Consider the following 11,831-nt stretch of genomic DNA (forward strand, 5'->3'; position numbering starts at 1 on the left):
CAACATGGAGAAACCCCATCTCTACTAAAAATACAAAATTAGCCAGTCGTGATGGCACCTGCCTGTAATCCCAGCTACTCAGGAGGCTGAGGCAGGAGAATCACTTGGACCCAGGAGGCAGAGGTTGTGGTAAGCCAAGATCGTGCCATTGCACTCCAGCCTGGACAACAAGAGCTAAACTCAGTCTCAAAAAAAAAAAAAAAATTAGCCAGGCACGGGGGTGCACGCCTGTAATCGCAGCTACTTGGGAGGCTGAGGCGGGAGGTCCCTTGAATCCGGGAGTTCGAGGATGCAGTGAGCTGTGATTGTGCCACTGCACTACAGCCTGGGCAATGAAGTGAGACCCTGTCTCTAAAAAAAAAAAAAAAAAAAAAGGGGGCACAGTGGCCCATGGCTCATGCCTGTAATCCCAGCAGTTTGGGAGGGAGGCTGAGGTGGGTGGATCACACTTGAGGTCAAGAGTTCGAGACCAACCTGGCCAACGAAAATGATGAAACCCCGTCTCTACTAAAAAATACAAAAACTAGCAGGGCGTGGTGGTGGGCACCTGTAATGCCAACTACTCAGGAGGCTGAGGCAGGAGAATTACTTGAACCCGGGAGGCAGAGGTTGCAGTGAGTCGAGATTGCATCACTGCACTCCAGTCTGGGTGACAGAGCAAGACTCTGTCTCAAAAAAAAAAAAAGAGAGAAAAGAAAGAAAAAGAAATCCATAATAGAAATGCTAGAAGGTTAGAAGGTTTCAGTCATGTCCCCAAAAGGCCCCAGTCTGGGTGAGACAGAGGACAGAGGAGGACAAGGGCATCCCCAGCCCTGCGGTTTCAGGGACAGGAGGGAGGTGGGGGCAATAGGGGCTCCCAGAGGGGGCAGCCTGGCAGGAGGAGGGCAGAGGGAGTGACAGCAGGGGTTCGGGCTGCTGTGGAGCCAGAAGCAGGGGGAAAGGGGATGTCAGGGGCAGGGGTCTTTAGTGGATGACTGGCTTTGAGAGCTTCTGGGTCATGTTTAGAAGGGGTGGAGTCCAGGTGAAGAGGGTGAGAACCACACCCCAGGGGAATAGGAGCTCCCCAGGGAGGTCCCACACCCTGAAGCCCCACCTACGCCTCGCCCCTGCACAGCCCCGCACTCCGCCAGCAGGGAGCGCACGCCCAGGTGCAGGGAGCTGGTACCTGGGCACACGCCTGGCCACACACCTGTGCAGAGCCGGTGGCAGGCCCTCCCGGCACAGGAATGGCGCACCCCCCGCTGCCGCCACTTCTGCTTTTGGTGCTGGTGCTGCCACTAAAAGCTAATGAGAGTGACACTAACAGTACTCCCTACACAGGTAAGAGCTGGTAAAAGGGAGTCTCAGCTTCCAGAAAGCAGAAGGGTGGGGGTGGGGGACGCACAGCCCAGTCACACACCTGGCTTCTGGACCCCTCCCTCAGGCCACGCTGGTCCGCCAGCGCTCTGGGGAAGGCTGGCCTTTCCCCTAGAAACAGAGCAGCTGTGAGGACAGATGAGGCACCGCTGCTCCCCAGCCCTTGGGCTGTGGGTTCTGCAACTCCAGTGAGCCCTGAACCGGCTGGAGGCTACAGACAGCCTCACACCTACTTTGAGGCTCCTTTTCAAATCTATTCCTTTTAGCCTATCCGCAAAGGGAGAATGGCGAAGACCTCAGGGCCATGGGTGTTCCAGGGAACAGGGACTCACTTCCTGGTCATCAAACATCTGTGGTTCCCATGAGAATTTCTTCTGTGCGTCTGACTTAATTCCCTCTTGCTCTCCTATAAGACAGTGCCTAGGGTGGAGGGGAGGAGCCTTGAACTTCTTGCATTCCCTTCTTCTGCCCTTTACCTGCCACTGTGTCGTCGCTCTCTCTGACTGGTGTCCTACCCCCCAGACCTGTAATAGCAGAGCAGAGGCCACCATGGCTGAAATGCTCATTGCAGGGAAGGGTTTCATTCAGAAGGCACCACTTGTATTCCCATTTCACAGCTCAGGAAACTGAGGCTCAGTCCAGCTTGTCCCAGACTCAGATTAGAACTGGTTGACTTGGCTCATGTGAGCCTCCCAGTCTAGGAGTCTCTGGGAAAAGCAAACACCCAACACAGTGCCTAGAAACAGCTTTATTTTTACCTTCTGGTCAACTCTTCAGCAGCTCACCAGTGCCTACTCAGTCCCTACTCAGCAGGGCTTGTGTCCTCCAACTCTTCCTTTTTCAAGTCCACAGCTTTTCCTCAGTTCACTAAGTACTCAGCTCCCCAGAATTCTGACTTGGCTTGGGGTCCACTATGGCCTCTGAATCTTCTTCATTTCAGCAGAAACAGAGGACAAAGTTCCTTGAAGGGCCTTCTGCCCATCTCCCCAGTCACCTCAGGCCAGACCCTCTACTATTCTGGGCCTCAGTTTCTCATCTGTCAAATGGGAATGAAGTCCAGCCCGAGTTCCATGCCTCTTCTAGGCTCAGCTGTCATCCCCACAGGGACTGGGGGGCTACATAGAGATCCCGGGAGGGCAGCATATGGACCCAGCCCCCTCTCAGGGCCAGTGTTCAGTGTTATTTCCGCGTTTCTGCTGCCTGGGGTGAGTCAAGGAGGAAGCACGAAGTTTGGCCCAGAGCAGAGTGGATGGGTGGGGCAGAGAGTTGATGAATGAACTTGTAAGCACCTAAGAGGCCTAGACACCTGGAACTGGGTGCGAAGTCATTGTGGGAGGTGGCTCATGAACTATTTACCCGCCCTCAGCCTGGTCCCTGGACTCCATGCCTGGGATGGGATGGGAGCCAGGAAGTGGTTGGACTACCGTACGGGAGGGTGTGTTCCAGAGACGTGTTCCCAGGGCCTGTGTCTTTGTGTCTTCCATCAAAGTTGAGGTTAGCCTAGGGGTACCTGGGGAAAATTAGGGCTGATCCTCTCTGAGCTCATAGGTGGATCTTTATAGTTGAGTGTCACTGTACACCCACTATGTTTCTATTCTATTGTGTTTTGTTTTTTTTTTTGAGACGGAGTCTTGCTCTGTCGCCCAGGCTGGAGTGCAGTGGTGCCATCTCCGCTCACTGCAAGTTCCACCTCCCGAGTTCACTCCATTCTCCTGCCTCAGCCTCCCGAGTAGCTGGGACTACAGGCGCCCGCCACCACGCCCGGCTAATTTTTTGTATTTTTAGTAGAGACGGGGTTTCACCTTGTTATCCAGGATGGTCTCAATCTCCTGACTTCATGATCTGCCTGCCTTGGCCTCCCAAAGTGCTGGGATTACAGACTTGAGCCACTGCGCCTGGCTTTTTTTTTTTTTTTTTTTTTAGAGACGGGGTCTTGCTCTGTTGCCCAGGCTGGAATTCAGTGGCATGATCATGGCTTACTGCAGCCTTGAACTCCCGAAGTCAAGCGATCCTCCTACCTCAACCTCCTGAGTAGCTGGGACTAGGCATGTACTACCATGCCTGGCTAATTTTTGTTTTATTTTTTTGTAGAGACAGGGTCTCGTTATGTCTCCCAGGCGGGAGTGCAGTGGTGCAGTCATGGTGCACTACAGCCTTGAATTCCTGGGGTCAGGAGATCCTCCCGCCTCAGCCTCCCCAGTAGCTGGGAGCACCTGGCTTGTGTACACCCACTACGAACCTCACTGATGAACTGTCAGAGGCACGAACTCCACGTGATTTCCATTTTACAGAAAAGAAAACTGAGTCCCAGAAAATTTAAAGGAGCTGCCCAGCGCTGCCTGGAATGCAGTCACTCCCCATATCCAAAGGGCTTCTAGAGCTCTGAGCCAAGAGGAACGCTGATCTGCACTTGAAACCGGGCTGTAGGACTTCAGACAAGGAGCATGAATTTGAGGGGGAGCCTCAGTTTCCCACTGATTGCTCATATGGTGTCCTAAATCTTTCGGGTCTCCCTATGACCTGGGCAAATAAATTAATTAAAAATAGGCCGGGCGCAGTGGCTCAAGCCTGTAATCCCAGCACTTTGGGAGGCCGAGGCGGGTGGATCACGAGGTCAGGAGATCGAGACCCTCCTGGCTAACACGGTGAAACCCCGTCTCTACTAAAAATACAAAAAACTAGCCGGGCGTGGTGGCGGGCGCCTGTAGTCCCAGCTACTCGGAGGCTGAGGCGGAAGAATGGCGGGAACCCGGGAGGCGGAGTTTGCAGTGAGCCGAGATCACGCCACTGCACTCCAGCCCGGGCGACAAAGCGAGACTCCGTCTCAAAAAAAAAAAAAAAATAAATAAATAAAATAAATAAAAATAAAAATAGGCCGGGCGCGGTGGCTCAAGCCTGTAATCCCAGCACTTTGGGAGGCCGAGACGGGTGGATCACGAGGTCAGGAGATCGAGACCATCCTGGCTAACACGGTGAAACCCCGTCTCTACTAAAAATTACCAAAAACTAGCCGGGCGAGGTGGCGGGCGCCTGTAGTCCCAGCTACTCGGGAGGCTAAGGCAGGAGAATGGCGTAAACCTGGGAGGCGGAGCTTGCAGTGAGCTGAGATCCGGCCACTGCACTCCAGCCTGGGCGACAGAGCGAGACTCCGTCTCAAAAAAAAATAAATAAATAAAAATAAAAATAAAAAGACGGGGCACGATGGCTTATGCCTGTAATCCCAGCACTTAGGGAGGCCAAGGCGGGTGAATCACCTGAGTTCAGGAGTTCGAGACCAATCTGGCCAGCACAGTGAAACTAAAAATGCAAAAGTTAGCCAGGCGTGGTGATGCACGCCTGTAATTCCAGCTACTTGGGAGGCTGAGGCAGGAGCATTGCCTGTACCCAGGAGGTGGAAGTTGCAGTGAGCCGAGATCGCGCCACTGCTCTCCAGTCTGGGTGACAGAGCAAGACTCCATCTCAAAAAAGAAAAAAAAAAAGAGAGAGAGAGAGAGACTCGCTATGCTGCCCAGGCTGGTCTCTAATTCCTGGGTTCAAGTGATGCTCTCAACTTGACGTCTCAAAGTGATGGAATTACAGGCGTGAGCCACCGAGCCCAGCTTCCAATGATGTTTTTCTTTTCAGGTATTACGACCTCAGAGTACAACAGTATGGAGACATCATCTCTCAGCTCTCTGATTTCTTCTTCCTTCACCCACAACACCCTCAGTTCAGGGGAACCCCCCAAAACCTACTCCAGCCCCCTGAGTTTGGAGACAGGCTCCATGACCCACCTCAGCCCCTCAAGCTCAGGAGCAACCCCTACCATGCAGCCTAGCCCCAGCTCCACAGAGTCAAGGATGATTCCCTCGTCCCCACAACCAGAGACAACCACGCACCCTAGTTCTGGTTCCCCCAATGGAGAGCTCACCTCCTCTTCCCATTCCACCCTCCCCAGTTCCGAATCCCTGACCCCGCACTGGAGTCCCACTTCCCACAGCCCCAGAACGGAGCCCTTGACCTCCACTGACCAGACCTTGGAGCCCCCTGGCCCAGGTAAGTATTAAGAGATTTGGGTGTTTGTAGGGAGGTGGCGGGAGTAACAGACTGCAGTTTCAGAACTGACCACTAGGGGGAGGTACAGCTCCGAGAATGCTCTAGGAAGGGCTTGCTGTCTCTGCTCCATTGTCTAAAGCCCTTCATGCTATGCGCATTTATTAAGTGCCTAGTGTATGTCGGGGCTGGGCACGCAGCGATGGGCAAAGAGAGAAACTAATACTTGCTGTGGTGGGGAGACAGGTTATACATTATGTTTTTGGGCCTGGACAAAATAGCAGGACTTTGTCTCTACAAAAAAATCTAACAATGGCCGGGCGCGGTGGCTTACGCCCGTAATCCCAACACTTTGAGAGGCCAAGGGGGGGTATATCACGAGGTCAAGAGTTCAAGACCAGCCTGGCTTGGTGAAATCCCGTCTCTACTAAAACTACAAAAATTAGCCAGGCGCAGTGGCAGACGCCTGTAATCTCAGCTACTTGGGAGGTTGAGGCAGGAGAATCGTTTGAATTCGGGCGGCAGAGGTTGCAGTGAGCTGAAATCGCACCACTGCACTCTAGCCTGGGCTGCAGAGTGAGACTCCGTCTCAATAAACAAACAAACAAACAAACAACAAACAAATAAATAAATGGCTTGGCGTGGTGGCTCACATCTGTAATCCCAGCACTTTGGGAGACCAAGGTGGGCGGATCACCTGAGGTCAGGATTTCAAGACCAGCCTGGCCAACATGGTGAAACCCCATTTCTACTAAAAATACAAAAATTAGCCATGCATGGTGGCGGGTGCCTGTAATCCAGGCTACTTGGGAGGCTGAGGCAGGAAAATTGTTTGAACCCAGGAGATGGAGGTTGGAGTGAGCCGACATTGCACCACTGCACTCCATCCTGGGAGACAGAGCAAGACTCCGTCTTGGAGGGAAAAAACAAACAAGCAAACTCCGTCTCAAAAATAAATAAATAAATAAATAAATAAATAAATAAATAAAATTTAAAAATTAGGCTGGGCTCAGTGGCTCACACATGTAATCCCAGCACTTTGGGAGGCCGAGGCGGATGGATCACCTGAGTCAATGAGTTCGAGACCAGCCTGGGCAACATGGCAAAACCTCATCTCTACTAAATATACAAAAATTAGCTGGGTGTGGTGGCACACACTTGTAGTCTCAGCTCCTGGGAGGCTGAGGTAGGAGGATCACTAGATCCTGGGAGATGGAGGTTGCAGTACGCTGAGATAACACCACTGCACTCCAGCCTGTGTGACAGAGCAAGAGCCTGTCTCAATTAAAAAAAAAAAAAAATTGGTCAGGCATGGTGGTGCATGCCTGTAATCCTTGCTACTCGGGAGGCTGAGGTGGGAGTATCGCTTGAGCCCAGGAGATCGAGGCTGCAGTGAGCTGTGATCATACTACTGCACTCCAACCTGGGTGACAGAGTGAGACCCTGTCTCTAAAATAAATGATTAAAATGTGGCAGCCTCAACTGGAGAGGGAAGAGAGTTCAGCTTCCTGAGAACAGATTTTAAAAGGCTCTGGGCCCTGGTGGGTGTCTTAGGCTTGGGGGCAATAGGGCCCAGGGCTGACTCTGAGCTCCTTCCCGCAGCTCCAGGTGACACTGGGCCCCCTGAGTTACACAGGAACCCGGCTGTGGTGGTGGTCGTGTGTTTGCTGGTGTCTCTTTTGCTCATCGGGTCTGTGGTCATGGCTGTGAGGTTCTGTCACCGGGATGAGTCCACATTTGAGAAACTGGATGAGGTGTCCATGGTAAGGTAGGAGCTTGGCTGGGGGCTCAGCCCTGGGGCCAAGGCAGGGTTGGGGGAGCCACCCTCCCAAGCAGGACCAGCCTGGGCTGCAGAGCCCGTTGGGTCTGAATGCCTCCCTGTGTGTTCCTTCCTCAGGGATCCATGAATGACAGATTGTCCTTTGCCCACCACCTCCAGGAGTGAGCCCTGAGGAGCCAACAGAGATGCGGGCGTGGATGGGGCTGGGGTGCCTGGGGAGGAGCAGAACCTGAGGAAATAAACCCTCTACCATTCATCCAAGGCCTCCTGAGTTATGGATTCGTGTGACAAACATTAGCTGAGCACCTACTATGTGCTGGGCTCTGTGCTGGAGTCACAGTGGGGACCATGTCTTTACTCTCAGGGGAGCCACAGACTCAAGGCGGGGACAGATAAGAATCAGGAGATCACTTGGCTGGGCATGGTGGTTCCACCTGTATCCCAGCACTTTGGGAGGCTGAGGCGGGCAGATCTCCTGACCTCAGGAGTTTGAGACCAGCCGGGCTAACATGGCGAAACTCTGTCTCTACTAAAAATACAAAAATTAGCTGAGCATGGTGGCAGGTGCCTGTAATCTCAGCTACTCAGGAGGCTGAGGCAGAGAATCTCTTCAACCCAGGAGGCAGAGGTTGCAGTGAGCTGAGATCACCCCACTGTACTCCAGCCTGGGCAACAGAGCAAGACTCCATCTAAAAAAATAAAAAGAAAAAGAATCAGGAGATCACATGAGATATTTGCAGGTGGCACGGAAGGCCATGGAGTCACAGACTGAGACTGTGGCCAAACCACAAGGGCTGCAGTGGCCAAACCACAAGAGTTGTGGTGTCCAGGTTTGCTGAGAAGGTAGGGAGGCCTCTTTGAGGATGTAACTTTTTTTTTCTTTGAGATAGGATCTTGCTGTGTTGCCCAGGCTGGAGTGCAATGGTGCACTCTCGGCTCACTGCAGCCTCAACCTCCCAGGCTCAAGTGATCCTCCTGCCTCAACCTCCTGAGTAGCTGGGACTACAGGGGGATAGTATGCCTGGCTAATTTAAAAAAAAAAAAAAAATTGGCGGCCAGGCATGGTGGCTTATGCCTGTAATTCTAGTACTTTGGAAGGCCAAGGTAGGTGGATCATTTGAGGTCAGGAGTTCAAGACCAGCCTGGCCAACATGGTGAAACCCCATCTCTACTAAAAATACAAAAATTGGCTGGTGTGGTGGTGGGCGCCTGTAATCCCAGCTACTAGGGAGGATGAGGCAGGAGAATTGCTTGAGCCTGGGAGGCAGAGGTTGCGGTGAGCCGAGATTGCACCACTGCCCTCCAGTCGAGGCGACAGAGTGAGACTCTGTCTCAAAACAAACAAACAAAACTTGGGGGCTGGGCATGGCGGCTTACCACTGTAATCTCAGTACTTTGAGAAGCTGCGGTGGGCGAATTGCTTGACCTTGGTAGTTTGAGACCAGATGGGGCAACGTGGCAGAACCTCATCTCTTTCTCTTTTTTCCTTTTTTTTTTTTTTGAGATGGAGTCTCGCTGTCTCGCCCAGGCTGGAGTACAGTGCCGCGATCTCAGCTCACTGCAAGCTCCGCCTCCCGGGTTCACGCCATTCTCCTGCCTCAGCCTCCCGAGTAGCTGGGACTACAGGCACCCGCCACCACGCCCGGCTAATTTTTTGTATTTTTAGTAGAGATGGGGTTTCACCGTGTTAGCCAGGATGGTCTCGATCTCCTGACCTCGTGATCTGCCTGCCTCGGCCTCCCAAAGTGCTGGGATTACAGGTGTGAGCCACCGCGCCCGGCCTCTTTTTTTCTTTTTTGAGACAGTCTCCCTCTGTCACCTAGGCTGGAGTGCAGTAGTGCAATCTTGGCTCACTGCAGCCTCGGACTCCTGGGTTCAAGCCATTCTTTTTTTTTTTTTTTTTTTTTTTTTATGAGACAGAGTTTCGCTCTTGTTGCCCATGCTGGAGTGTAGTGGCGCGATCTCGGCTCACTGCAACCTCTGCCTCCCGGGTTCAAACGATTCTCCTGCCTCAGCCTCCCAAGTAGCTGGGATTGCAGGTGCCTGCCACCACGCCCAGCTAATTTTTTGTATTTTTAGTAGAGACGGGGTTTTACCATGTTGGTCAGGCTGTTCTCAAACTCCAGACCTCAGGTGACCCACCCGCGTTGGCCTCCCAAAGTGCTGGGATTACAGGCATGAGCCATAGCGCCTGGCCCCAAGCCATTCTTGTGCCTCCGCCTCCTGAGTAGCTGGGACTACAGGTATGCGCCACCATGCCCAGTTAATTTTTGTATTTTTACCATATTAGCCAGGCTAATATGGTAACGTGGTCTTGAACTCCTGGCCTCAAGTGATTCACCCATCTCAGCCTCCCAAAATGTTGAGATTACAGGCATGAGCCACTGTGCCCACCCCCTGTCCAGACGTTTTTATCAGAAGGGGGACACCGAGGCTCGGTGCTGGGTGTCAGTTGTGTGCCTTGTCCTGGGAGGTGCCCCCAAGCCGTCTCCCCGACTCCAGCCTGGAGCTGCCCCTAAATGGACATTCAGAGAGGCCACGGGGTCAAGGTCACCCACCACAGAGGGGCAAACGCTGGCTTGACGCTGGGTCATGCTTTGATATCTTTGGAGGGGAGACGCTGTTGGGGCCTCCTGAGCAGCTGGCGATGCTGGGGAAACATTAACTCACAGCAGGTCTGGAGGCCAACAGTCCCACACATCAGCCCCTCTCCCCTGGCCACAGCCCCTCCCACCTCCCACCCCACCCATCACCCTCCTGGGGGCCCCATTTCTAGCTGCATCTGTAGCCCCAACAGTTTGTGGATAGGGGGCCAACCAGAGAGGGTCTTTGGTCTGCCTTGGGCGGCACAGCGCAGTGGGCAGTTTTCCTGGAGCCCCCAAGCTCCCTAGGCTACACTCCATGGGCTCTGCTTGGAAGCACATATACTAGACCCTAAGTTGATAAAATCCCCCCATTCCCAGAGCTGCTGGTCCCCTACCACTGTCTTCCTTTGTGCACCCCGCCATCATATGCAAACACATGAACAATTAAACTTAACACCTCTCAGGCGGGGCGCAGTGGCTCACACCTGTAATCCTAGCACTTTGGGAGGCTGAGACGGGTAGATCACAAGGTCAGGAGTTCGAGACCAGCCTGACCAACATGGTGAAACCCCATCTCTACTAAAAGAAAAAAAAAAAACAAAAATTAACTGGGCAGGGTGGCAGGCACCTGTCATCTCAGCTACTCAGGAGGCTGAGGCAGGAGAATCGCATGAACCTGGGAGGCAGAGCTTGCAGTCAGCCAAGATCATGCCACTGTACTCCAGCCTGGGTGACAGAGTGAGACTCTGTCTCAAAATAAATAAATAAATAAACACCTCTCACCCAGCCTCCTCACTCCTACGCCTCTCTTCCCTCCTTTCCCGCCTCCTTCCTCTGCCCTCTCCCACCCCTCCCCCTCTACACCCGGTCACCCCCTTGGCCACTCTCTCCTGCCCCATCAGGCCCTCTTGGACACTCTGCCCTCCACCCACTGGGAGCCTCACCCAAGGAAAGTGTGTGGGTTATGTCCTGGCCTGGTGCCCAGTTAAGGGGCTCTGCTGAGTGGGTGTTGGGGGAGCCCTGGACCTCCCTCTTGGCCAGGTCAGGTTCTCTTCTCCTTCCCTCACTCCCCGGGAGGTCCTGGGACTCCGCAGTGGTGGTGAGTGCCAGACCTGCCCGGGCCTCGTGGAGCAAGCTTACGTGAGCTTGAGGGGGTCTCAGGAGAGGGACTGGGGTCTTGTCATTCCCCTGAAACCATCAGAGCCGCTCTGGGAGCTGAATGTGTCTCCCATGGGTCTGGGGCCAGGAGACTTGGTTTCGCCGGTCCTGATGCCCCCACCCAGGCTGCTGAACCTGGACGGGTGTGGGGAGGGGCTTTGGGTACCTGGCTGCTGTCCCTGGATAGGGATCGCTGCAAGGTCCGGGTGGGTTCCTCACGCTGGTGCCTGTGGTGTGATCCATGCCGCCTTGATTGAATGTCCTTAGGACTGAAGGGAGGGTGCAGAGCGTGTGGGAGTGAGCTCCTGTCTAGGCTAGGGGATGTCCCACAGGGCCGTACCTGGGCTCCCAGGGGTCTGGAGGGCTCACAACCATCTCCGCAGGGCCAGAGATGCCGGCAGCATGAGGCACAGCGGGACGGCACTCTCCTTCCTGCTGAGCAAGGTGAGTAGGGGATAGGGGTGGCCCCAGGCCATAGGGGAGGAGATCCCAGAGACCCCCTACTCAGAAACACCCAGAGCTCGCCAGGCGCGGTGGCGCACGCCTGCAATCCTAGCACTTTGGGAGACCGAGGCAGGCAGATAACTTGAGGTCAAGAGTTCAAGACCAACCTGACCAACATGGAGAAACCCCCATCTCTACTAGACATACAAAAAGATTAGACGGGCGTGGTGGCTCACGCCTGTAGTCCAGATACTGGGAGGCTGAGGCCGGAGAATCGCGTGAACCTGGGAGGCGGAGGTTGCAGTGAACCAAGGTCGTGCCACTGCACTCCAGCCTGGGAGACAGAGCAAGACTCCGTCCCACCACCCCCACCCCACCAAAAAAGGAAACACGTAGAGCTGCTTGGGGGCCAACTCACAGGGGCCCATGAAGCCCAGAGAGGCCACCAGGGAATTGGGGACCTGATCCAAGTGTCC

General features: G+C 54.0%; 1 protein-coding gene across 4 annotated transcripts; it reads left to right on the forward strand.

Annotated features, from left to right (window-relative positions):
• The first annotated feature begins 1,075 nt into the window (after nucleotides 1–1,075).
• Nucleotides 1,076–7,575, forward strand: LOC117076516 (platelet glycoprotein Ib alpha chain-like). Of its 4 annotated transcripts, none has more exons than XM_033200107.1 (4): nucleotides 1,076–1,320; nucleotides 4,981–5,391; nucleotides 6,991–7,156; nucleotides 7,328–7,575. In XM_033200107.1, the coding sequence occupies exons 1-4, from the start codon at nucleotides 1,227–1,229 to the stop codon at nucleotides 7,338–7,340; spliced, it is 684 nt and encodes a 227-aa protein (XP_033055998.1). In that variant the 5' UTR covers nucleotides 1,076–1,226; the 3' UTR covers nucleotides 7,341–7,575. The 4 variants fall into 4 exon arrangements, with proteins under 4 accessions (XP_033055998.1, XP_033056000.1, XP_033055997.1 ...); XM_033200109.1 differs by having other exon boundaries at nucleotides 6,991–7,151; nucleotides 7,328–7,424; XM_033200106.1 differs by having other exon boundaries at nucleotides 1,077–1,320; nucleotides 6,991–7,151; nucleotides 7,286–7,424.
• The last annotated feature ends 4,256 nt before the right edge of the window (nucleotides 7,576–11,831 follow it).

The sequence above is a fragment of the Trachypithecus francoisi genome, unplaced genomic scaffold (assembly GCF_009764315.1).
Source record: "Trachypithecus francoisi isolate TF-2019V2 unplaced genomic scaffold, Tfra_2.0 Lachesis_group5, whole genome shotgun sequence".
NCBI classification, from domain to species: Eukaryota; Metazoa; Chordata; class Mammalia; order Primates; family Cercopithecidae; genus Trachypithecus; species Trachypithecus francoisi.